Raw genomic sequence first — 26825 nt, forward strand, 5'->3', positions numbered from 1 at the left:
TATTTATTTGCGCTATATACTATCAGGCGTAATGAAAAATTGATACAAAACAGGAAAATTACTTTTTTCTTGTGTGAAAAGGAGGACGATATTAGGTGACTGAATTGATACTCGCTTTATTTCATACATAAACTTGCAAAATGAAATGACATTGTACAGACGATCTCAAAATACAATAATAATCGAAAAATATAGATTTTTTGTATGTTATATACAAAAGAAATATACAAATTTTATATACTTTTACAACTATCGGATATAAATAGATTCGGCCGGGAGCTAAAAGTGATCATTGCCTGAAATTATTCCCTTCAATTTTATCGTCTCTTTCTATTTTAGGATAATGGAACTTCTTTCTGTTGCGGTGGTCAATACTAATAGTAGCATTTTGTTAACTTCTCATAATATCTGTTATATAGAAAAGAAATGGAGTACAAGGAACCACTTTTTACATTAAAAACAAAGTTCAAATTCCGAAATTAATTAAAGCAAAAGAAGAAAAGCTGGCACAAACGATATCTTCAGTTAAACCATACCTTAATTAGCTAGAAAGAAGAGATTAGAGAATAAATAACAAAAGAGAGCATATCCTCATCAAAACTATATCGAAAAGCTGGCACAGACGGGGTCCTCATTAGTGACTAAACCATACCGAAATTATGAAGAGATTAGAGACTAAATAACAAAATAAGCATATATATATATATATATATATATATATATATATATATATATATATATAGTAGTATATTTTGTCACTTAAGTGGGATACAGTTATTACTCAAATCTTATTCAACAACTAACTGACATACTAATCTCCTTCATAGTGTCCTCCCACCCTCCCCCCCCAAAAAAAATACCAAACCGAAAATTCAACAATTTCCACCAATATGACTCTAATGGAAGTAGAAGATAATAGTTCTACCAAAACAGTATATTTAGCTTTAGAGAAAATTGACGTCGTCACTAATTAAAATTATAGTTCGTGACAAATTCGATTCGTCGGTATTAAAGGGCTTTTTAGCCACGACGTGATACTACTTTTAACTATAATTTTTTTTACATTTTTTCGAGACAGATGCATTCGTCACAAAAACTAGGCATTTGGGAACGAAAACAAATTTCGTCCCTAATATAACTTGATTTCGCGATGAACCACAAAATTATATTTGTATACTTTTAGTGAGCAGTTTTTTCGGGACGAAAGATTAACGAATTAGTTTTTGTCACAAAAAAAATATGACCTTTTAAGTGACAAAATAATTCGTCGTTGATAATCAGATTGGAGCTACACCAGTTTTCATATTAATCTTTTCTTTTTATCATTTGAGGATAAAGTTGTCTAATTCTAGTTCATTATCCACTTCATCTGAAACATCCAAGTAATTTAGTAAAGAGGTTTCATATGTGATTTATGTAATGTTGGCGGCAAGTTTGTAGAATACCTAGAATTAACGTAGATAACGAAATGTATCCTACTATTATTTATTTTTTTTGACAGTAAAGATATTCCTTTTAATTCATAATATAAGGAACTAAAGCAAAAATTTCCCAATCACCTCACAGTATTTAAGTGAACGAACTGTCATCGATCACTTGAATGTCAAAAAATTTCCAGGACTTGAAATCAGAAAGTTCCTCTAAATTAATAGCTCAGCTCTTGGCTGCCAACTTTTCTTTGGCTTTTCGGATCTTTAAAACTTTCTTCAAAATTTTCTGCTCTTCCACTAAGAAAGCTCGAACAACCGTCTCTCTCACTGCTCCTCCAGAGAAGGGGTTTTGACGACACAGTATTGGTTCGATTTGGTAGCATATAAAGCTGTAAGCAAGTCCCTGTCTCTCTCTCTCTAGACAGAGGCTTGAATGTATCATACTATTGGTTTTGACTAGTAACGTAACTAACCAGATTCTTAATGGCTACATGCATGCAGTGCAGCAAAACAGACATTAATTATCTGAAGCTATGACGTGGCTGATTGTTATAACCGTTTGGTTAACTGTCTTAACGTTTACTGGAGAAAGCCAACAACCACGTGCAATAGTTGCACAGGATGGGTCAGGAGATTTTACTACTATAACGGGTGCAATTTTTGCATCTCCAAACCATAGTGTACAGCCATACTACATAAAAGTAAAAACAGGAACTTACCATGAATACGTTCAAATTGAAAAATGGAAGACCAATATAGTTCTAATCGGTGAAGGGACAGAAAATACAATAATAACGGGGAATAAGAGCTTTGGTGGTGATGGCATCCAGACATTATACACTGCAACAGTTAGTAAGTCGATCGATCTATGGTTTTTATTTACTCACTAATATATTACCTTATTTAGATTTCATAATCACTCACATTATATTGTGCTTTATTTTCACTTTTAAGGTGTCAAAGGGCAAGGCTTCACAGCCCAAGACATCACTTTTAGGAATGAAGCTGGACCATGGAAGTATCAAGCCGTAGCATTAGTGGCCGAAGCTGATTACATTAGCTTCTATAGGTGCCGTTTCGAGGGGTATCAGGATACCCTGTACACAAGATTTGGCAAACACTTTTACAGGGACTGTCAAGTATTGGGCACCATAGACTTCATATGTGGACACGCAACTGCAGTGTTTCAAAACTCCATTATTGAAGTGCGCGCGCCAATTCCTGGACAGTTTAATACAATCACAGCACAGAAAAGAGAAGAAGAGGGTGAAGCAACTGGAATTGTGTTGCAAAATTGCACAATAAAAGCAACACCAGAATTGGAGAAAATGGGTAAAAATGTTACAACGTATTTAGGACGACCATGGGGTAATTACTCAAGAACAGTGTTCATGCAAAGTGACATTGACCTTTTAATAAATCCAAAAGGATGGATAGAGTTTACAAATGAGACCCTAATTCGCCCATATTATCTGGAATACATGAACAGGGGAGAAGGTGCAAATACTATGGGACGTGTGAAGTGGGCAATCGTCACTAGTGATCCAAAAATTGCATCGAACTTCACCGTTAGGAACTTCATAAACGGTGATAAATGGATTCCCTTCACTATTCCGTATTATTTAGATCTAGCTTAGCTTGATTTACATGTATGGGTAAAAATTTATTTATTTGTATTCAGTGTGTGTAAATACATTATGTACATATAAGGTGTGTGTAAATACATTATGTACGTATACAAAGCTTCTTTTGCTATATTTCTAGCTCGTTAAGTTTATTGATGAGTTGACCAACAATAGTAAAAAGAAAGAACTAATAATAAAGTAGGATTAAAGAGTGCGTTTCTATTTTAAACATCATCTTTTTATTTATTTTATTTCGAGGGAGTCAAATCCACACATTTTAAGGGATAGTCGATACGCAAGACCTTCTAAGATGAATGTTTGGAAAATAATCTTTGCTTGATTTTTCTTTAGTTCACTTTTCTCTTTTGACCTATAATCAATCGCTTAACGACATAGTAATAGCCAAAAAAGGAATGGAAAATTCTTTAAGATGTCAGTTGCAAATGTTTACGGAATTTATTTAAGTCACAGTTTCTACGGTGCACGCCCACACACCCGTCACCTAGCATGTGCGTCACCTCCAAACAATTCATATAACACGTAATTCAGAGATTCATACCCTCAGAACCAAGTTTAGAAGTTACTTACCTCAAACCGTGCAAGTTCTTTATTCCAACATGCCTTTGCCTTGCGAATCGGTCTCTAAATGACTCGAATCTAGTCACAATTAATTTGATACAGTCAACACAAATTATATGAATTAATTCCATATGAAAATACTAATTTTCCAACAAAATCCGAAATTTAACTCAAAACTCGTCAGTGGAGCCTACATCTCGGAACCCGACAAAAGTTACAAAATATGAACGCCCATTCAACCACGAGTCCAACCATACCAAATTTACCAAATTCTAACATCAACTCGACCTCCAAATCTCAAATCTTATTTTCAAATTCCTAGGCCCAAATTCTCGAATTTCACCTCAAAAATACGTAATCTAGTCGAAATACTCAATGATAATTCAATATTATTGACTAACAATGATCACAAGTGACTTACCTCAAGTTTTCCCGTGAATTATCTCTAAAACATCGCCTCAACCCGTGTTTGAAATGTCCAAAAATGTCACGACCCAAACATCCACCACAGGAGTTGTGATGGAACCTAGTCTCTAAGACTAGGTAAGCCGATTTCAATTACATTTTGAAGCCATTTTTTTTAATTAAATAAGTAACCAAAACTAACAACGGAATAAATATGAACATACAACCTCCCAAGACTGGTAGTACTAAGTCACGAACTCTAACTGAATACATGGGATGATCACGAGAATCGAATATACAATACTGTTTGATTAAAAAATTATAGTACAATGAAATAAAAAGACTCTAAGGGATTGCGACGACCAAGCAACTCTACCTTGAATCCTTACGATCTCGCCTTAACTCTGCTCAAGTCCGATATCTTCAATATCCGGCTCTGCACAAAAATGTGCAGAAGTGTAGTATGAGTACACCACGGTCGGTACCCAGTAATTATCAAGACTAACCTCAGTGGAGTAGAGACGAGGTACAGTCAAGATACTCACTAGTCTAATAGCTTGTGCAATATAATATACAAAATAGTAGAAAACAGATAACAATAAAGATATCATAAAACAACTAGTGATATGCACAGCAAGACAACACAACATCATTTAATATCGCTCAACAAATAATAAATACAAGTATACCCAATTAAATCAAATTTTTCAAATAAATATCCTTCACATATAACTCTACCAAATAACTCTCTTTCAAATATAATTTTCCTCAAATAAATATCTTTCAAATATAATTCTTTCATAATAAAAATTCTTACAAATAAATATTTTGAATATTTTCAATTAAAAAGTCACCATGTGACACCTCATTTCATAATCATTAAAATACGGGTCTCAGCTCATTTTTATATTTTTCATAAATACGGGTCTTAGCCCATTTTTCATATCTCCACGGCACTTTGTGCCCATAATTAAATCATCATATTTCCCCGGCACCTCGTGCCCTCATTTCATATCTCAACTGTACGGACAACTCACGTGCCAAATATCATTATCATTTAATCACAGCACCTCATGCCCACATTTCATATCACGACCGCACAGACAAGTCACATGCCAATATCCCCAATGTATATAAGATCCACATGATCAATTTATTTCCACAAAAGTGAGTTTAGATTTTTTTTAAAATCAAGTAAGAATTTAACAAAGAAATGAATTTATTTATTTATTTATTAAAATTATTTGGGTGAAGAAAACAACATTGCACTTAAATTAAAGCATCATATACACTACTGGTTTGGTTGTAAAACTATTTAATTTAAAACATAATAATAATTTATTTTATTTAAATCAACTCAATCATCGAAAATCCGTAAGAAAAATCAGAAATATATTTCTTCAGGGTCTCGTGCTAAAAAGCCAAAGCCAACACAATACAACTAGGAGCACAAAACACATAATAATAAAGTCAACTAGTACATCACGGAAGAAGACAATAATTTACATATTAAATGAAACAAAATCACCCAAGACAAGAGCATAAAAAAAGAAATATCAACAGGGCACTCCCGAGGTACCGCCTCGTAGTCCCAAATCATAAATAAATTCACAATATCTCATTTCCTTATATCACCGCGGGAGCCTTCACATTTAATTTTAAAGAAATTATTTTTTCCGAAATAGCATCCCGCGTTTTAGCCATACTTATCACACTGCATGACTTTTAGTAGTTCCCCTACTAGCCACGTGTTTCAAGCCACCCTTATCTCACTGCATGCGTTTCAGCACCCTGACCTTATATCACCGCATGACTTCTAGTAGTTCCCCTACTAGCCACGCGTTTCAAGCCACCCTTATCTCACCGCATGCGTATCAATATCACAATATTTCACAAATCGCATCTCAAGTGCCCAAATATCACAACATAATACACCTTGCACCTCAAGAGCCCAAATATTACAGCATCTCTCAAATTGCACATCAAGTGCTCAAATCTTACAACATATCATAAATTGCACATCAAGTGCTCAAATCTTGCAACATATCACAAATTGCACCTAAGTGCTCAAATCTTACAACATATCACAAATTGAATATCAAGTGCCCAACTATTACAACTTGCCACAGAAATCAACAATACATAATTTTTCATAATAAGGAGCCCATGACTCGACCATAATGTGCACAAAATATTAACAAAAATATCCGTAAGTGAACAGCTCAACAAAATAATATTTCACATAAAATCAAGGTGGCAATCACACCAAATCATCGTATAAAACAATTTCAACAAACAAGGATTTAGGTATGACAAATAGAGGATTTAATAAGTGTCATTAATTTCCAATTTATTACCTAAGGGCGTCTAAGGATTTTTAATCAACGAAATTTGCACATATAAACCAAGTACATACTCGTCACCTCACGTACATGGCTTTCAATTACACTGTTTACACATAATACTCAATGCCTATGGGGTATTTCCCCCACTCGAGGTTAAGGAAGACACTTACCTTTTAGAAGTTATGCTGATATTCCAAAATCTCCTTCTTGCTTTAATTGGCTTCCGGGTCGCTCAAATCTATTCAAATCAGTTGTATAACTTCATTAAAATTCATCGGAAATAATTCCGGATAATAAAACGTCGACTTAAAAATTTATTCCAAAAAGTCAACAAAAGTCAATGCGGGGCCCGCCCCTCGGAACCCAACAAAATTTTCATGAAATTCAAACACCCATTCCGATACGTGTTCAACCATACCAATTTTATCGAATTCCAATAACAACTCGACCTCCAAATCTTATATTTGTGGTTTATGAAGTTTCTATAATTTTTTCCAAATTTCCATCTTAAAGTACTAATTAAATGATGAAATCAGTTATTTATTCATGTATATTAACCAAATCCGAGTTAGAATCATTTACCCCGATGAATTTCTTGAAAAACCCTCGAAATATCGCCACAAACCGAGCTCCCTAGGTCCAAAATGTGAAATAATGCCCTAAACCCCGTTCATATAGTGCACCCTCTAAACTCCCCTACGCGGTCCGCGAAATTCCAAGCGCGGCCGCGGCTCCCAGTTTCCGCGGTCGTGAAAACAATGGTGCGGCCGCGAAATTCTTGGGGCTGCATTGCCATGATTTAGTATTTTGGCCATAATTTTCTCTACATATGTCCAAATGATGACTTCTTTACCTTTCGGGAAATTAGACATGAAGGGATACATCTTTCGTTTTTGAATCATCTCAAAATTCTTTGTAAATGAAATGATATAGGCTTCCGAAATCGGACAAGTGGATCTGCAGAACTTCCTGGAGCGCGGCCGCGGACAGAATTGCGCGGTCCGCAAAATTTTGAGCGCGGCTGCGAAATTCTGCTGCGGTCCGCACTCTTATGCGTGTCCGCGCCCCTCCTTCGCCTCAGTGCCCTAAAATGCGCGGTCCGCGCCCCCAAAAGTGCCAGAACAAAATCATAGTGCCGAAATACCCCGACTCACTCAAAACTCACCCCGAAACTCATCCGGAACCTTCCGGACACAAACCATATATGAATTTCAATCATAAAATACGATACGTACCTTCTCGCGCACTCAAAACACTAAAAAGAGGTCTTTTTGACCCGATATTGACCATGGACAAACTCCCAAATTTCTTAACCTTACTAATCTCTCAACTAATGATCCAAGAATACACCTAACCCCCCCGGGACCTCAACCAAATATACCAACACGTCCCAAAATATAATACAAACTTAGTGGATGCTTCATATCTCGTCAAACAACGTCAAAATTATGAATCACCCCTCGAATCGAATTATGAGTTTTTGAATCTCCCAACTTCTATGTTTTGCGCCGAAACGTATCAAATCAATCCGGAATGACTTCAAAATTTGCACAGAAGTCATAAATGACATAATGTAGGTATTCAAATTTTCAGAATCGGATTCCGGCTCCAATATCAAAAGTTAACTCCCCCGTCAACTCTTTTCTTTTAAGCTTCTGAAATAAGAATTGTTCTTTTAATTAAATTTCGAATCCCCCAAAAATCAAACTCGACCACACCCGCGGATCATAATACTTATTACGAAATTGCTCGAGACCTTAAATCACTGAACGAGGCATTAATTCTTAAAGCGACAAGTCGGGTCATTACATTCTCCACCTCTTAAACAAACGTTCGTCCTCGAGCGTTCTAAGAACTATTTTGAGGTTACCAAATTGATGAGTTTAGTTTTACACATATACTCACGGTTGATCCCACGTTACCACATTTGAGATAAGCCCGACAACACCATCTTATTTGAGATTATTTCTTTTATTTACACTTATAAGCCTTAAAACCAATCTCTTACACTCTAAACATTTTCAAAAGGCCTGATTTTTCACATCAACGCACGATATTAGTCCCAACTGGCTACAACCACTCGTGCCTACACACACATCAACTTTCTTGATAGTGTTGAAGTACTTCAAAATTATTCCGGAGTGTTACATTCTCCCCCGCTTGGGATCATTCGCCCCCAAACACATAACATAACTTATCTCTTCTTTTGCAAATCTCAATCCCCCAAATTTTACTAACTCCCAAATTTTTCATTAATTTCGGAAGAGTCTCCCTGGTACTTGGACCTATTCACCTGCCAAAGTAACACCAAAACAACTCCTAATAACACATCCACAACCCAACAAAATACCACAAGGTATATATCAATAAATCTCATATTAACCACCACCTAATTTTGAATTTTCACAAAACTCACAACAGAATGTGAGGCATGAAGACCTCATAACTATTTATCTGACTTAACGAGCCACATTTAATGCCACCTGGGCACTCACTTCGTAGGCTAAAGTTCAATAATTATAACACAATTATGGCACAAAAACACATAAAAGAATTATCACATAAGCCTATCAGGCATAACTCCCTATTAGTACTATAGTACAAATTTAACTTTACAAAGGGAGAATTTAAACTCATAAATATTTCACCACAAGGACCTCGTCCTTATATAACTTCCACTACGGCTTGCAGCCCAATTTAAATATTTTACATCATATAAAAATGCGAGGATCTCGTCCTCAACTCCGAATCACAAGTATTTTGCACATTGTGCCAACTGAAATTTTCAATTTCTTTTCTTTTTTCTTTTTAATACCGGTAGGGCATATAATTCATAAAAATTAGAATCAATTATTCCAAAACACATTAAACCCACTGTAATGAATAATCAAAATTTTTTTTGGACTTATAGCCCTCAATAGTGTACAAAAATAAAATGACAGACACGTGCTCACATCTTCAAATATTCCAACAGGGATAAACATATAAGTGAGTCACAAAAATTACGAAGCTCACCCATAAGCGGAGCATTATAGGAGGACTCACCTGAATATTTAGAACCGAATCAAAGTAAGGGAAAATATCCTTTTATAACAAAAATCAGGATTGTACCTGTAACGTCACCATCTGGTATATTGCCCTCAGCCAAATCATATCAATTATATCAACGGGTCAGGTCTCCACCTCTTAGGTTCCCACTACCCGCATGTCCTCCACCTCTGGGATAAAGCTTGTAGCCTAAATATTCTGATGAAATCCGTCTCTTCCAAGTCTGGGACATTCCTCTTGATGTGCCTGGTAAAATCACACTGATAACAACCCCTCTGAGGTCGCGGCTGCTCGTACTGAGTCTGTGCCGGATAATTGAAATAATCATTATAGGAATCTCGTGTTGGTGGTGCATTGTAAGAACTTACTGGAGCACCCTGAGTAATCTGATGTGCGGACTGAGCTGGCCAACTGTTCGAGCCTCCGCTATAATGGGTCCTAGTTGAAGAGTAAAATTCACTGAACCCTCCAGATGATCGAAACCTTTTGGCCTCCTTAGACTCCCTTTCCTCACCTAAAACACCCTTAATCTTCCTTTCAATCTCCACTACTTGTTGAAATGGAGCATTAGTTTGCAACTCTCATGCCCTGCATATTTTAATATCATAATCGGGCCCCTCAATGAATCTGCAGACCCGTTCTCTAACTGTAGGATCCAAGATAGGTGCATGACGGGCTAAATCACTGAACCTGATAGCATATTTTGACATTGTCATGGTGCCCTGATGCAACCGTTCAAACTCTGTACGCCACGCATCTCGGAGAGTCTTGGGAACAAATTCTTTCAAGAATATTTCCGAATATTGAGCCCAAGTTGGTGGTATTGCATCTACTAGTCTACCTTCTCCGTACAATTTCCACCACTGATACGCTGGCCCTGACCGTTGAAATATAGTAAAGGCAACTCCGCTCACTTCCACAATACCCATGGTGTGGAGAATACGGTGACAAATTTCTAAAATTCCTTAGGAATCCTCTGTAGTTGTGCCACTGAAAGTAGGTGGACTATAACCCTTAAACTTCTGAAGTCTCTTTTGATCTTTTCTGATGCCTCTGGCCTGACCTCAGGCCGAACAGGAATAATAGGTTGTACCGGTACTACACCCGGAACCTGACCAACGTGAACCTGTTGCTCAGAAGTTGTGGTAGGAGTCTGAGCTACCCCTCCAATCTGCGAAATATTTGGCGCAAAAGAGATCAATCCCGCCCGGGTTAATGCACCAAACATACTCAGGAATTGTGCCAAAGTCTCCTGAAGTCCGGGGGTAACAACAGGTGCTTTTGGTACCTATCCCCCAACTGGAGTTACTGGCGGCTCCTCTACCTCGGCCCAGGCCTTTTGCAGCCCTAGTAGTATGTGCGGATGCCTGCTCATCTGACCCGGTAGTACGTGTCCTCACCATCAGTGCGAGAATAGATATACAAAGGCTCAAATTACACATTCAATAAATTCCGCACGACAAGAATGAAAGAAGTGGAAATTTTCTAACAGTTCTGTAGCCTCTCGAAGTTAAGTACAGACATCTCCGTACCGATCCGCAAGACTCTACTAGACTCGTTCGTGACTCGTAGAACCTATGAACCTAGAGCTCTGATACCAATTTGTCAGGACCTAAAAATCCCACCATAGGCGTCGTGATGGCACCTAGTCTCTAAGACTAGGTAAGCCGATTTCAATTATATTTTGAAGCCATTTTTTTTTAATTAAATAAGTAACCAAAACTAACAAAGGAATAAATATGAACATACAACCTCCCAAGACTGGTAGTAATGAGTCACGAACTCTAACTGAATACATGGGATGATTACGAGGACCGAATATAAAATACTGTTTGATTAAAAATTTACAATACAATGAAATGAAAAGACTCTAAAGGACTGTGACGACCAAGCAGCTCTACCTTGAATCCTTACGATCCCACTTTAACTCTGCTCAAGTCCGATATCTCCAATACATGGCTCTACAAAATAATGTGCAGAAGTGTAGTATGAGTACACCACGGTCGGTACCTAATAAGTATCAAGACTAACCTCAGTAGAGTAGAGACGAGGTACAGTCAAGATACTCACTAGTCTAATAGCCTGCGCAATATAATATACAAAATAGTAGGAAACCGATAAAAATAAAGATATCATAAAACAACTAGTGATATGCACAGTAAGACAACACAACACCATATCGCTCAACAAATAATAAATACAAGTACACCCAATTAAATCAAATTCTTCAAATAAATGTCCTTCACATATAACTCTACCAAATAACTCTCTTTCAAATATAATTTTCCTCAAATAAATATTTTTCAAATATAATTCTTTCATAATAAAAATTCTTCCAAATAAATATTTTGAATATTTTCAATTAAAAAGTCACCATGTGATACCTCATTTCATAATCATAAAAATACGGGTCTCAACTCATTTTCATATTTTTCATTAATACGGGTCTCAGCCCATTTTTCATATCTCCACGGCACTTCGTGCCCATAATTAAATCATCATATTTCCCCGGCACCTCGTGCCCTCATTTCATATAAACTTCACGGACAACTCACGTGCCAAATATCATTATCATTTAATCACAACACCTCGTGCCCACATTTCATATCACGACCGCACATACAATTCATATGAATATCCCCAATGTATATAAGATCTGCATGATCAATTTATTTCCACTAAAGTGAGTTTAGAATTTTTTTTTAAATCAAGTAAGAATTCAACAAAGAATTAAATTTATTTATTTATTTTTTATAATCATTTGGGTGAAGAAAATAACATTGCACTTAAATTAAATCATCAGATAAACTACTGGTTTGGTTGTAAAACTATTTAATTTAAAACATAAAAATTTATTTTATTTAAATCAACTCAATCATCGAAAATCAGTAAGAAAAACCAGTTTTATACTACTTCAGAGTCTCGTGCTAAAAAGCCAAGGCCAACACAATACAACTAGGAGCACAAAACACATAATAATAATAATGCCAACTAGTACATCACGGAAGAAGACAATAATTTAGATATTAAATGAAACAAAATCACCTAAGACAAGAACATAAATAAAGAAATATCAACAGGGCACTCTCGAGGTACCGCCGCGTAGTCCCAAATCATAAATAAACTCACAATATCTCATTTCCTTATATCACCGCGGGAGCCTTCACATTTAATTTTAAAGAAATCTTTTTTCCCGAAATAGCATCCCGCGTTTTAGCCATCCTTATCACACTGCATGACTTCTAGTAGTTCCCCCTACTAGCCACGCGTTTCAAGCCACCCTTATCTCACCGCATGCATTTCAACACCCTGACCTTATATCACCGCATGACTTATAGTAGTTCCCCTACTAGCCATGCATTTCAAGCCACCCTTATCTCACCGCATGCATATCAATATCACAATATTTCACAAATCACATCTCAAGTGCCCAAATATCAGAACATAATACACCTTGCACCTCAAGAGCCCAAATATTACAACATTTCCCAAATTGCACATCAAGTGCTCAAATCTTACAACATATCATAAATTGCACATCAAGTGCTCAAATCTTGCAACATATCACAAATTGCACCTAAGTGCTCAAATCTTACAACATATCACACATTGCATATCAAGTGCCCAACTATTACAACTTGCCACAGAAATCAACAATACATAATTTTCCATAATAAGGAGCCCATGACTCGACCATAATGTGCACAAAATCTTAACAAAAATATCCGGAAGTGAACAGCTCAACAAAATAATATTTGACATAAAATCAAGGTGGCAATCACACCAAATCATCGTATAAAACAATTTCAACAAACAAGGATTTAGGCATCACAAATAGAGGATTTAATAAGTGTCATTAATTTCCAATTTATTACCTAAGGGCGTCTAAGGATTTTTAATCAACGAAATTTGCACATATAAACCAAGTACATACTCGTGACCTCATGTACATGATTTTCAATTACACAGTTTGCACATAATACTCAATGCCTATGTGGTATTTCCCCCAATCGAGGTTAAGCAAGACACTTACCTTTAAGAAGTTATGCCGATATTTTTAAATCGCCTTCTTGCTTGAATTGGCTTCCGGACTGCTCAAATCTATTCAAATCAGTTGTATAACTTTATTAAAATTCATCGAAAATAATTCCGGATAATAAAACGTCGACTTACAAATTTATTCCAAAAAGTCAACAAAAGTCAACGCGGGGTCCGCCCCTTTGAAACCGATAAAATTTTCATGAAATTCGAATACCCATTCTGATACGAGTTCAACCATACTAATTTTATCAAATTCCAATAACAACTCGACCTCCAAATCTTAAATTTGTGGTTTATGAGATTTCTACAATTTTCCCCAAATTTTCATCTCAAAGTACTAATTAAATGATGAAATCAGTGCTATATTCATGTATATTAACCAAATCCGAGTTAGAATCACTTACCCCGACAAATTTCTTGAAAACCCCTCGAAATATCACCACAAACCAAGCTCCCTAGGTCCAAAATGTGAAATAATGCCCTAAACCCCATTTATATAGTGCACCCTCTTAACTCCCCTACGCGGTCCGCAAAATTCCAAGCGCGGCCACAGCTCCCAGGTCCTGCGGTCGCGAAAAAAATGGTGCGGCCGCAAAATTCTTGGGGCTGGACTGCCAGACTATAGTATTTTGGCCATAACTTTCTCTACATATGTCCAAATGATGACTTCTTTACTTCTCTTGAAACTAGACACGAAGGACTACAATTTGTGTTTTTAAATCATCTCAAAATTCCCTGTAGGTCAAAAGATAGAGGCTACCGGATCTGCAGAACTTCCTGGAGTGCGACCGCGGATAGAGTTGTGCGGTCCGCGATATTTTGAGCGCGGCTGCGAAATTCTGCTGCGTTCCACACTTTTATGCGCGGTCCGCGCCCCTCCTTCACCTCACCGCCCCAAAATGCGCGGTCCGCACCCCCAAAAGTGCCAGAACAATATCAGATTGCCGAAATGCCCCAACTCGCTCAAAACTCACCCCGATCTCATCCGGAATCTCCCGAAAAAAACCATATATGAATTTCAATCATAAACCACGATACGTACCTGCTCGCGCACTCAAAATACTGAAAAGAGGTTGTCTTGACCCGATAATGACCATGGTCAAACTCCCAAATTTCTTAACGTTACTATTCTCTCAACCAATGATCCAAGAATACACCCAAGCCCCTCGAGACCTCAACCAAACATACCAACACGTCCCAAAATACAATACGAACTTAGTGGATGCTTTAAATATCGTCAAACAATGTCAAAATTATGAATCGCGCCTCGAATCGAATTATGAGTTTTCGAATCTCCCAACTTCTATGTTTTGTGCCGAAACGTATCAAATCAATCCGGAATGACTTCAAATTTTGTACACAAGTCATAATTGACATAATGTAGGTATTCAAATTTTCAGAATCGCATTCTGGCCCCAATATCAAAAAGTCAACTCCCCGGTCAACTCTTTTCTTTTAAGCTTCTTAAATAAGAATTGTTCTTTTAATTAAATTCTGAATCCACCGAAAATCAAACTCGAACCGCGGGTCATAATACTTATTACGAAGTTGCTCAAGACCTTAAGTCACTGAACGGGCTATTAATTCTTAAAGCAACAAGTCGGGTCGTTACAAAAAATGAGAAAATCTCGGACCCCTCTATGTTTGTAATATGTCGAATGCTTTCGCTTCTACGACATTTTTAGCCGTATCTGCGGTCACACTTTTGCAGTTAAGTTTCCTCTTCTGCGATAGACCTTGGATTTTGCGGTCCCGTCCCTCCTTAGCCCAGGCTGCATCTGCGACCATTTTGTCGCTTCTGCGGTTGCGCTTTTGCGAGGTTTCATACGCTTCTGCGGACCTCAAGCTTCTGTGATGCCAGGCTCACTTCTGCGAGCTCGCACCTACGAGCAAAATTCCGCAGGTGCGATTGCACAATAATGCCAAAATTTTCAGATTTTTCCTTAAGTTCAAATTTGATCCGTTAACCATCCGAAACTCACCCGAGGCCCCCGGGACCTCAACCAAATATACCAACAAGTCCTAAAACATCATACAAACTTAGTCGAGGCCTAAAGTCACATCAAACAACTCTTAAACCACAAACCATACCCCAATTTAAGCTTAATGAAACTAAGAAATTCCAACTTCTACATTTGATGCCGAAACTTATCAAATCAAGTCCGATTGACGTTAAATTTTGCACACAGTCATAAATAAAATAATGGACCTATGAAAATTTTTAGAACTGGATTCCGACCCCGATATCAAAAAGTCAACTCCCCGGTCAAAATTCCAAACTTTAAATTTTTTATTTCCGCCATTTCAAGCCTAATTTAACTACGGACTTTTAAATAATTTTTCGGACACACTCCTAATAAAAAATCACCATACGAAGCTATTGGAATCATCAAAACTCTATTCCGGAATTGTTTACACATAAATCGACAACCAGCAAACTATTTTAGCTTAAACTTTAAATCTTGGAACAAAATATTCCAATTCATTCTAAAACCTTCCCGACAAGTCACATAATTATAATTTAATATAGGATAAGCAGTAAATAGGGGAACAAGGCTGTAATACTCAAAATGACCCACTGGGTCGTTACAGAAGGCCAAAGTATTTAATTTTGACGGTGAATTTGAACATATATCCTTCAAATTTTGAAACTAAAATGGGCATGTGTGAAAACTACATAGAAAGTACTATAAATCAAAATAGTTAATAATTTAAAATATTAAAAAACATTTAAGAACAACATGGTCAAAAAAGAACATTTTGGACTCTATAAATAGTAATAGATTTACATTCCATGAGTCTGAGTCACAATTTACAAGCACTGATGAATCCTATTAATCTCAATTAAAAACAAATATCATCATTTCACTTTAAAAATATATAATCTATATCTATATCTATATCTATATTATTATAAAAGCGTGAATAAAATGTTAGATTACAAATATAACTATTTAATATTAAACATAATAACTCAAAGTAATAGGACGCAATCGGAATTCTAGACATTAGCCTTGTAATCCTATTAGTTTTAGGATATAATACTATATGTTAGGAATCCTACATAATTATCTTTAGGAATCCTATTAGTATAATTATTTTCATGCATATATATATATATATAATACTACATGTTAGCATGTAAACCTAATACCTTTAGGAATATGTTAGATTTTTCATTAGTATAGTAACTTTCAGGATATGGACATATTTTTAGCCATGTAATCCTATTACTTTAGGATATGCTTCTTAAAAAATTTCTATTACTAATTTAATTTAAAAACGTATTATATTATCCAAATACATTTAGAAACACGAGAGCTTATACTATTATAAAACCACGAACATAATATTGAAAGACCAAAATAACCCTAAAATATTAAACAGAAGAACTCATAGGGAAATGACATAGCTGTAATAACTTATTTTTTGGACTACAATAACTTCTATGTTAATTATTTTAATATTTAAGATTTTAAAATTAATACAATCTTATCTATTGAATTCTTATTAAAAATATGTAGAAAGGTTTAATAAAATCAATTTCATAAGAATCCTCTATATTGGTATTACTTTACCACTGTACAATATTCAATACCAAAAAAGAGTAATGCTAAACGGACCGCAAAAATGTTGACATTGAGAAAAATATCCCCACGATAATATATTATTATAATATATTTGTACTGCTTTCCTCTTCGAATAATATTTATTTTTATTATTAATTTTTCGTATAATATAAAAAATATACCCAATTATTAAAGAACATCAAAGAAAATTTTTAAGAATATAAATGTGTGAGAAAAGAAAGAAAAAGGTTTGTAAGAGCCAATACCACTAATGATTTTACAAATATAAAGATCTAAAAGTGGAATGTCATATCGATCTTTTTACTCTTTGAAAATAAAATTTATGGTAGATAAAATAATAATTACGGTTAAATATTCAAACATGAGATGAACTTGTCACGACCCAAAACCAACCCGTCGTGATGGCGCCTATCGCGGTACCAAGACGACTATTCAGACATTTTCAACACTTTAAATCTTTAAAAGATACTAAAAGAGTTTTAAATAAAGAAAAATCTCTTAAAACATGATAGGAAATCATAACTCAATACATAAATTCTTCCAAAAATCGGGGGTGTCACTAAGTACATGAGCATCTACGAAATGAAAAAGTCTGGTACTCTATCTAGAACGTAAAACTGAATAAATAAACCGAAAGATAAGGGAGGAGAGTCAAGGTCTGCGAATGCCAAGCAACTATCTCGATGATCTCCGAAGGTCTGGACTCTACAAATCAGCAACCACCGTGACCGGAAGCACCTGGATCTGCACAAAAGGTGCAGGGTGTAGCTTGAGTACAACCAGCTCAATAAGTAATAAATCTAACCTTTGGACTGAAAGTAGCGACATGTCCAATTATTACGGTCCACTTTCAACATTTAATGGTACGGAATGTTACAGAAAATATGACAATGATATCTCAGAAATTCATAGTCTACAAGTGAAGGTACAAGAATTTATACATGCTTTCAAATTTTACAACAAAATTTAACACATAACAGGGCAGATCCTGCCCAAATGCAAATAACACAGGGCAGATCCAGCCCTAATGCAAATAAAACATGGCAGATCCATCCCAAATACAAATAAACAAGGCAAATCCAGTCCAAATGTGATAACTGCTAGCATTGCGCCTACTATGGAAGTGCAGACTCCGGAGGGGCCGATCTAGCCTAAGCGCTATAATAAGCCAAATCATGGCATCAATCAATAAAGCCTGCTGCGGCTTGCAGCCCGATCCCGTAAATATCACTCACAATAAACCCTCAGTCTCACTTAGTCACTAATCTCTCTAGTCTCTCGGGCTCACCATAATCATGTTATTCTGCCCAAACAATAATGATATGACGAAGCAAATAAGGACAACAGAGATTGTGACATATTATGCACACAATAGCCGTGACCGAGTATAAAATGGCAAGTTAAGCAAATAGTTCAACATGTATTCTAAACGAGATTTCTAACATGATTGACAGCTCAATTATCCCAACACATGGTAAAAATATGGGTAACAACAAGCTGACCGAGTCACAATTCTTACGGTGCACGCCTAAATGCCCGTCACTTATCACATGCATCACCTCAACACCAATCACATAACACGAAATTCGGGGTTTCACACCCTTAGAACTAAGTTTAGAAGTGTTACTTACCCAAACTGTGCGAAACTCTACTCCAACAAGCCCTTGCCTAGCGAAACGGCTTCCAAATTCCTCGAATCTAGCCACAAATAGTTTGATACAATCAACACGAGCTAAAGGAATCAATTCCTTATGAAATTACTAAGTTTTTAATTAAAAGTTAAAGAGTCCACTCAAAAGCCGGCCCCCGGGCCCACGTCTCGGAATCTAACAAAAGTCACAAAATTCGGAAGCCCATTCAACCACGAGTCCAACCATACCAAATTTACCAAAATCCAACATCAAATCGACACCCAAATCCCCAATTTAAACTCTCTTAATCCCTAGCCTGAACTCCCAAAATTACACCTCAAAACCATACAATCTAGTTGGGAAAATAAATGGGAAAATATAATTATTGAATAAAGTTAACCACAAGTGACTTACCTCAAGAAACCCCTCAAAAATACTCTCACAAATCTCCTAATCTCGAGCCCGGAATGTCCAAAAATGACAAAAATCACGAATCCTTGAATTAATATGCACTACCAGTGGCTCCGCTTCTGCGGCACCACTTTTGCAGTTAAAAATCCGCACCTGCGAACTTACACTCAACCCCCTACATGCCACTTCTGCGGCCAAGGGCTCGCACCTGCGGCCCCGCGTTTGCTTATGCTCGCCCAGAGCCAACTTCAAATTTCCACACCTGCGACCACAATTTCGCTTCTGCGGACTCGCAGGTACGCTCCTCCTTCCGCACCCGCAATAAACCCAAGGCCAGACCAATCTCGCTTTTTCGCCACTCCAGCCGCACCTGCGGACAATCCCCTTGCAGGTGCGATCACACAGAAGACTCCCAGCTGCAGCAATGCTCTAAGTCTCGTTTTCAATCCCTTAACCATTTGAAATCAACCTGAGGCCTCCGGGACCTCAGCCAAACACACCAACAAGTCCTAAAATACAACACTAACTTAGTCGAGCCCTCAAATCACATCAAACAACATAAAAACACGAATCGCATCCCAATTCAAGCCTAATGAAAACTAAGGAATTCTAACTTCTACAAACGATGTCGAAACCTATAAAATCACGTCCGATTGACCTCAAATTTTGCACACAAGTCAAAAATGACACCACGGACCTACTCCAACTCCCGAAACCCCATTCCGAGCCCGGTATCAACAAAGTCCACTCTCGGTCAAACTTCTAAATTTCCAACTTTCGCCATTTCAAGCCTCATTCAAGTACGGACATCTAATGCACAATCCGAACACGCTCCTAAGTCCAAAATCACCCAACGGAGCTAACGGAACCATCAAAACTCCTTTCCGGAGTTGTCTACACATAAGTCAACATCCGGTCAACCTTTTCAACTTAAGATTTCAACCTTGAGACTAAGTGTCTCAACTCATTCTGAAACCTTCCCGAACCAGAACTAACTACCCCGGCAAGTCACATAACAACAATTATGTGGGGAATGAATAGTAAATGAGGGAAGGTGGCTACAACTCTCAAAACGACCAGACGGGTCGTTACATCCTCCCCCTCTTAAACAAACGTTCGTCCTCGAACAGGTCTAAGAGCGTACTTGGAGTCTCAAATAGGCATGGATATATGCTCCATATATCCCGCTCGATCTCCCAAGTGGCCTCCTCAACTGACTGACCTCTCCACATCAACTTCACTGAAGCTATGTCCTTTGACCTCAACTTTCGAACTTGCCAATCCAAAATGGCCACCGACCCCACATTATAAGTCAAATCACCATCCAACTGAACCGTGCTAAAATTTAATACATGAGACGGATCACCGACATACTTCCGGAGCATAAAAACATGAAACATTGGATGCACACCCGACAAACTAGGTGGCAAGGAAATCTTGTAAGCCACTTCTCCAATCTTGAAGTACCTCAAACATCCCAATATACCGAGGGCTCAACTTGCCCTTCTTCAAAAATCTCATAACACCCTTCATGGGAACCTTGGGTAGTACCTTCTCCCCAACCATGAAATCAACATCACGAACCTTCCGATCGGTGTAACTCTTTTGTATAGACTGCGCCGTGTGAAGCCGGTCCTGAATCAATTTGACCTTGTCCAAAGCATCCTGAACCAAGTCAGTACCCAATAGCCTAGCCCCACCCGACTTAAACTAACCCACTGGAGATCAACACCATCTCCAATACAAATCCTCATATGGAGCCATATGAATGCTCGACTGGTTGTTGTTGTTGTTGTAGGAAAATTATGCGAACGGCAGAAACTGATCCCAAGAACACCCAAAATCAATAACACAAACGTGTAGCATATTCTCCAATATCTGAATAGTGCGCTCGGACTGTCCGTCTATCTGAGGGTGAAATGTTGTACTCAACTTAACCTGGGTCTGTAACTCATGCTGCACTAATCTCCAGAACTACGATGTAAACTGCATGCCCTGATCTTAAATGATGGACACTGACACACCGTGAAGGCGAACAATCTCGCGGATGTAAATTTCAGCCAACCGCTAAGAGGATAAGTAGTCCCAACTGGAATAAAGTACGTAGACTTGGTCAGCCGATCCATAATCACCCAAATAGCATCAAACTTCCTTGAAGTCCGTGGGAGCTCAATTACAAAATCCATGGTGATACGCTCCCATTTTCACGCCGAAATCTCAAGCCTCTGAAGTAATCCGCCCGATCTCTGATGCTCATACTTTACATGCTGACAGTTAAGGCACCTAGCTACACACCTATCTACAAACCCCCCACTATATCCTTCTTCATTCCTCTCAACCAATAATGATGCCTCAAGTCCTGCAACATCTTCAGACACCCGAATGAATAGAATACCGCGAACTGTGTGCTTCCTCAAGAATCAACTCATGTAGCCCATCTACATTGGGCACACAAATCCGACCCTACATTCTCAACACCCCATCATCCCCAATAGTAGCATCCTTGGAATCACCGTGCTAAACCATGTCCTTAAGAACAAGAAAATGGGGATCATCATATTGGCTCTCTCTGATGCGATCATATAAAGAAGTCCGAGAAACCACACAAGATAGAACCCGGCTAGGATCCGAAACATCTAATCTCACAAACTGGTTGGCCAGGGCCTGAACATCAACTGGAAGCGGTCTGTCAACAACAGGAATGAATGCAAGGCCGCCCATACTCATCGCCTTTCTACTCAAGGTATCGGCCACCACATTAGCCATCCCAGGATGATACAGAATGGTGATATCATAATCCTTTAGCAGCTCCAACCATCTCCACTGCCTCAAATTTAGATCCTTTTGTTTGAACAAGTGTTGGAGACTCCGATGATCCGTAAATACCTCACAAGACACACCATAGAGATAATGCCTCCAAATCTTCAACGCATGAACGATGGCAACCAAATCCAAATCGTGGATGGGGTAGTTATTCTCATGAGGCTTCAACTAGCGCGAAGCATAAGCAATCACTCTACCCTCCTGCATCAAGACACACACTATATCGATCCGAAAATCATCACAATACACTATATAAGAGCTGAAGCTGAAGGAAAAACTAAAACTGGAGTTGTGATCAAGGCAGTCTTGAGCTTCTGAAAGCTCTCTTCACACTCATCCGACAACCTGAAAGTAGCACCCTTCTGGGTCAATTTGGTCAAAGGCGATGCAATAGACGAGAAACCCTCCACAAAGCGACGATAATAACCGGCCAAGCCGAGAAAGCTCCGAATCTCCATAGCTGAGGACAATCTTGGCCAACTCTGAACCACCTTTTCCTTCTTCGGATCCACCTTAATCGCCTCATTGGACACCACGTGCCCCAAGAACGCCACTGAACTAAGCCAAAACTCATGCTTATAGAACTTGGTATAACGTTTCTCCTCCCTCAACCACTGCAACATAATCCTCAAATTCTAGGCATGCTCCTTCTAGCTACGAGAGTACACCAAGATATCATCAATGAATACTATAACAAACAAGTCAAGATAAGGCTGAAATACACTGTTCATCATATACATGAATGTTGTTGGGGCGTTGGTCAAACCAAAAGACATCACAAGGAACTCATAATGACCATAACGAGTCCTGAATGCTGTCTTTAGTATATCCGAGTACCGAATCTTCAACTGATGATACCCAGACCTCAAATAAATATTAGAAAAAACCCTCGCTCCCTGAAGCTGGTCAAAAAAATCATCAATACGCGGCAAAGGATACTTGTTCTTGATTGTAACTTTGTTCAACTGCCTATAGTTGATGCACATCCGCATAGTGCCATCCTTTTTCTTAACAAACAGAACTGGTGCACCCAAGGTGACACACTAGGCCTAATAAACCCCTTATCAAGAAGTTCCTGAAGCTGCTCTTTCAATTCCTTCAACTCAGTCGGTGCCATACAATACGGAGGAATAGAAATGGGCTGAGTGTGTGGCACCAAGTCAATACCAAAGTCAATGTCCCTGTAGGGAAGCATGCCCGACATGTCTATAGGAAACACATCCGAAAAATCTCGTACCACTGGAACATAGCCAATAGTAGGAGTATCAGCACCAACATCCCTCACAAAGGTGAAATATGACATACATCCCTTCCCAACCATCTGTTGGGCCTTCAAATAAGAAATCACTCTATTGGGGACATAATCTAGAGAACCTCTCCACTAGATCCTTGGCAAACCCGGCATAACCAATGCCACAGTCTTAGTGTGACAATCCAGAATAGCATGACATGGAGACAACCAATCCGTACCCAAAATCACGTCGAAATCAATCATACTAAGCAATAAGATATCAACTCTCATCTCTAATCCCCCAATACTCACCACACATGACCAATATACACGGACCACAACAATGGTATCGCCCACTGGCGTAGATACATGAACAAATAAAACTAAGCACTCACGGGGCATATCCAGATAATGAGAAAAATAGGATGATACATACAAATAAGTGGAACTAGGGTCAAATAATATAGAAGCATCCCTGTGGCATACTAAGACAATACCTGTGATCACCGTGTCTGAAGCAACGACATCTGGCCCACCAGGAATAGCATAGAATTCGGCCTGACTGCCACATGATTGGCCTCCCCCTCTTGGGCGACCCCTAGCTTCCTGAGTCCCACCCCGAGCTGGCTCGGCTGGTGGTGAAGTAATTGGTGCTGAAGTCGTGGCCTGACTCCTCTGCTGAACTAAACCTCTAAACCGCGCTCAAATGCACACCTCAAAACAAGGTATGAAATGGTCGATTGCAATTATAGTAACCCAATGAAGAGTCAGGAACGAATCCACAAGGAGCTAAATGGGAGTTAGGTGTATATATTCTAATGAGTGAAATTGAATTATCTTAATTTGCACTTCCACAAGAAAGGGTTTTATTCCTTTTTTATTTTATTTTAAAACTAAAGATTGCAAAATAGAGAAATAAGACTAAGATAATTGTGTTTGATGTTCTTCAAATTGATAAAAGCCTAGGGATGTGACCATTACATAGTTGTTTGCCTAATGGGATAAAAACTTTAATGCTTGTTTTGTTGATCGGGGTATATTATAGCTATCACCTCTCAATTACCCACTCAATACCTCTCGGTCAGAGTATGGTTTTGCCCAATTTTGCTTTCTCAAGACCAAATGGGTATCACACAATACAGTTGATAAAAGCTCAAGTCCGGCTATTACTATCTCTAGGTTGAACCCTTTAATTTGGTTAATCAATATCTCGATTGACCCAATTCCTTGTTAGCCAAGTTTTCCTAGACTAAGTCTCTCTTTCTCAAGTTGAGACTAAGTCAAATAGGCATGACCTAATATTTGCAACCATTAATCCCACAAATTAAAGCATGAACTAGGCTAAATAATAAACACTCAATCATAAATAAGCACTAATTTAATTACCCATAAGGTGAACACACTAGGGTTGGGTCATAACCCTAGTAAAAATCTAGCTACTCATGCTTGAAATTGAAGAAAGATAAGAATAAATACTAATTAAACTCATAACGTAAAGTTAAAATAACAAAATCTATAGTAAAATACACCAAAATATAGAAAACTTCAAAAGAGGCAAAGAAAAATGGCTACAGAACTTGCTGATGTCAAAACATCCTAATTTTGTGAAACTCTTCAATTTATACAAGGCTGGAAATTTCGGACAAAAATGCCACTCGGGAGGTTCTGCGGCCACACAATTTCATTTGCGGTCCGCAAAATTCTTCATCTTGCAGGAGCTGAGATTCTGCAACCGCACAATTCTGAGCTGCAGCCGCGAGACAACATTTCTGTGGTCCGCAGATTTAGCACTGCGGCCGCAACCTAGTCTTCTACGGTCTGTACTTTTATGTCTGCGGCCGCACAATTCATGTGCGGTCCGCAATTATGAGGGACTCGAAGCTTGGAAATTTTGCACATCCTCTGAAGTTGGTCATAAGCGTTTCTTTTGTGACAGCACAATGCATCTGTGGTCCGCAATTTTCTAGAAAGTCTGATGAATTTTCCTTTGTTGTTTGCGGTCGCAGATGGAATTCTACGGACCGCAATTTCTTATGCGGACCGCACTTTGTATGCTTCTGTACCCTTTTGTTGCCTTGAGCTCGGACTACACCTTTTTGAGTTGGATTTCATCTCGGAAGTCCAACTTCCAGCATTCCTGTAATTTTGCACATTTCATTAGTTTCGGGAACACAATCAATGCTTTTAGACTAAAACAAAGAAAAAGAAGCTAATAAGTAGTCGAAATCCTCACTTATCAACCTCCCGTAAGGCGGGGACAAAACCTATTCACATGACCCAACACTCCACACTCAAAAAATCCCCTCTCGAAAAATGGTGGCAAATACTGAGGCGGACCCCGAGAACCAAAATAACTACAAGATGAACCCGGTGCGGACGAACCCTGAACTGAAGGTGTACGAGATGAACTCTAAGCTGGGAGGGCACTAAGAGATGACTGGACTACTCTAGCACTATATGAACCATGGCTCGATAATGCACCATGATGAACTGGACAAGCCATATGAGCGGGCATTTAAGGATGACCCCTGTTGTGGTGTGGAACTGGCCCCCAGAAAGAACACCGCTAAAACCACCTGAACCACTAGACCTCTTGGCCTCCCTCTCCTCACGCTCCTGACTACGAACCAACTCTAGCCGTCGGGCAATGTCAACCACCTCATTGAACATAACACCTGAGACACTCTCCCGAGTCATAACAAAATGGTACAGAAAGTAGAGGGCATAAAAGAACCTCTTAATCCTCCCCCTCTCAGTGGGAACCAACCAAACAGCGTGACGAGCCAACTATGAAAACCTCATCTCGTACTAGGTCACATACATGCCATCCTGATGCAGTTGCTCGAACTGCATGTCCTCTCAGCGGGTCTGTGGAACAAACGTCTCCAAGAAGAGAACGGAGAAATCGTGCCAAGTAAGGGGCATTTCACCGACCAGCCTGCGCCTCTCATAGGCCTCCCACCATCTGAAGGCAGCCCTCGTAACTGAAAAGTAATGAACGAGACCTCACTGGTCTCCAGAATACCTGTCGTGCAAAGAATCTGCTGGCACCTTTCCAAGAAGTCCTGGGCATCCTCAGACTCAGTCCCACTGAAGGATGGAGGTTGGAGCCTCCTAAATCTCTCAAGTTTCCTCTGCTCGTCATCAGTCATAAATGGACCCACCTGGGCCTTAGAAAATTCAGTCGGCGGGGCTGGCAATACCCCCGACGTCTGGAGGCCCTGCATCACCTGCTCTGGAGTACAGGCAGTGGGAGATTTAGTACCTCCCCCGGCCTGAGAAGTGGATGGCACAGTCAGAACAGAAACTGCCTAAGCAAGGCTAGTGAACACCATCAGAATCTAAGCCAAAGCTTCCTGAAGGCCTGGAATCATAATGGGCACAACTGGTGCCTGAGCTGGCCCAACTGGTTGCACTATATCTGGAACATGCTACTGAGCTGGAGCAACTAGTGGATCTGCAGGTGCTACTCTAGCTGTTGTATGAGCTGCACCTCTGCCTCTATCGCGACCTCGACCTCGACCTCTCGTGACCCTAGCTGGTGGTACTGGTGGCTGCCGTCTTGTCCGGTAGCACGTGTACTCACCATTTATGAGAGAATAGAATAATAGAAGTTTAGTTCGTGGAATCAACGAATCTACACGACAAGAATACAACAATGTGAAG

General features: G+C 38.7%; 1 protein-coding gene across 1 annotated transcript; it reads left to right on the plus strand.

The window, feature by feature from the left end:
- The first annotated feature begins 1963 nt into the window (after window positions 1–1963).
- LOC138893650 (pectinesterase/pectinesterase inhibitor PPE8B-like) lies at window positions 1964–3067 on the plus strand. The gene is made up of 2 exons (XM_070178297.1): window positions 1964–2282; window positions 2385–3067. Exons 1-2 carry the CDS (start codon window positions 1964–1966, stop codon window positions 3065–3067), a joined length of 1002 nt encoding a protein of 333 aa, XP_070034398.1.
- The last annotated feature ends 23758 nt before the right edge of the window (window positions 3068–26825 follow it).

The sequence above is a fragment of the Nicotiana tomentosiformis genome, chromosome 6, assembly GCF_000390325.3.
Source record: "Nicotiana tomentosiformis chromosome 6, ASM39032v3, whole genome shotgun sequence".
Lineage (NCBI taxonomy): Eukaryota > Viridiplantae > Streptophyta > Magnoliopsida > Solanales > Solanaceae > Nicotiana > Nicotiana tomentosiformis.

Coding starts and splice junctions, on each gene's coding strand:
- LOC138893650 (XM_070178297.1), top strand. CDS start 1,964: ATGACGTGGCTGATTGTTATAACCGTTTGGTTAACTGTCTTAACGTTT. Junction 2,283..2,384: donor ATTATACACTGCAACAGTTA/GTAAGTCGATCG, acceptor TTCACTTTTAAG/GTGTCAAAGGGCAAGGCTTC.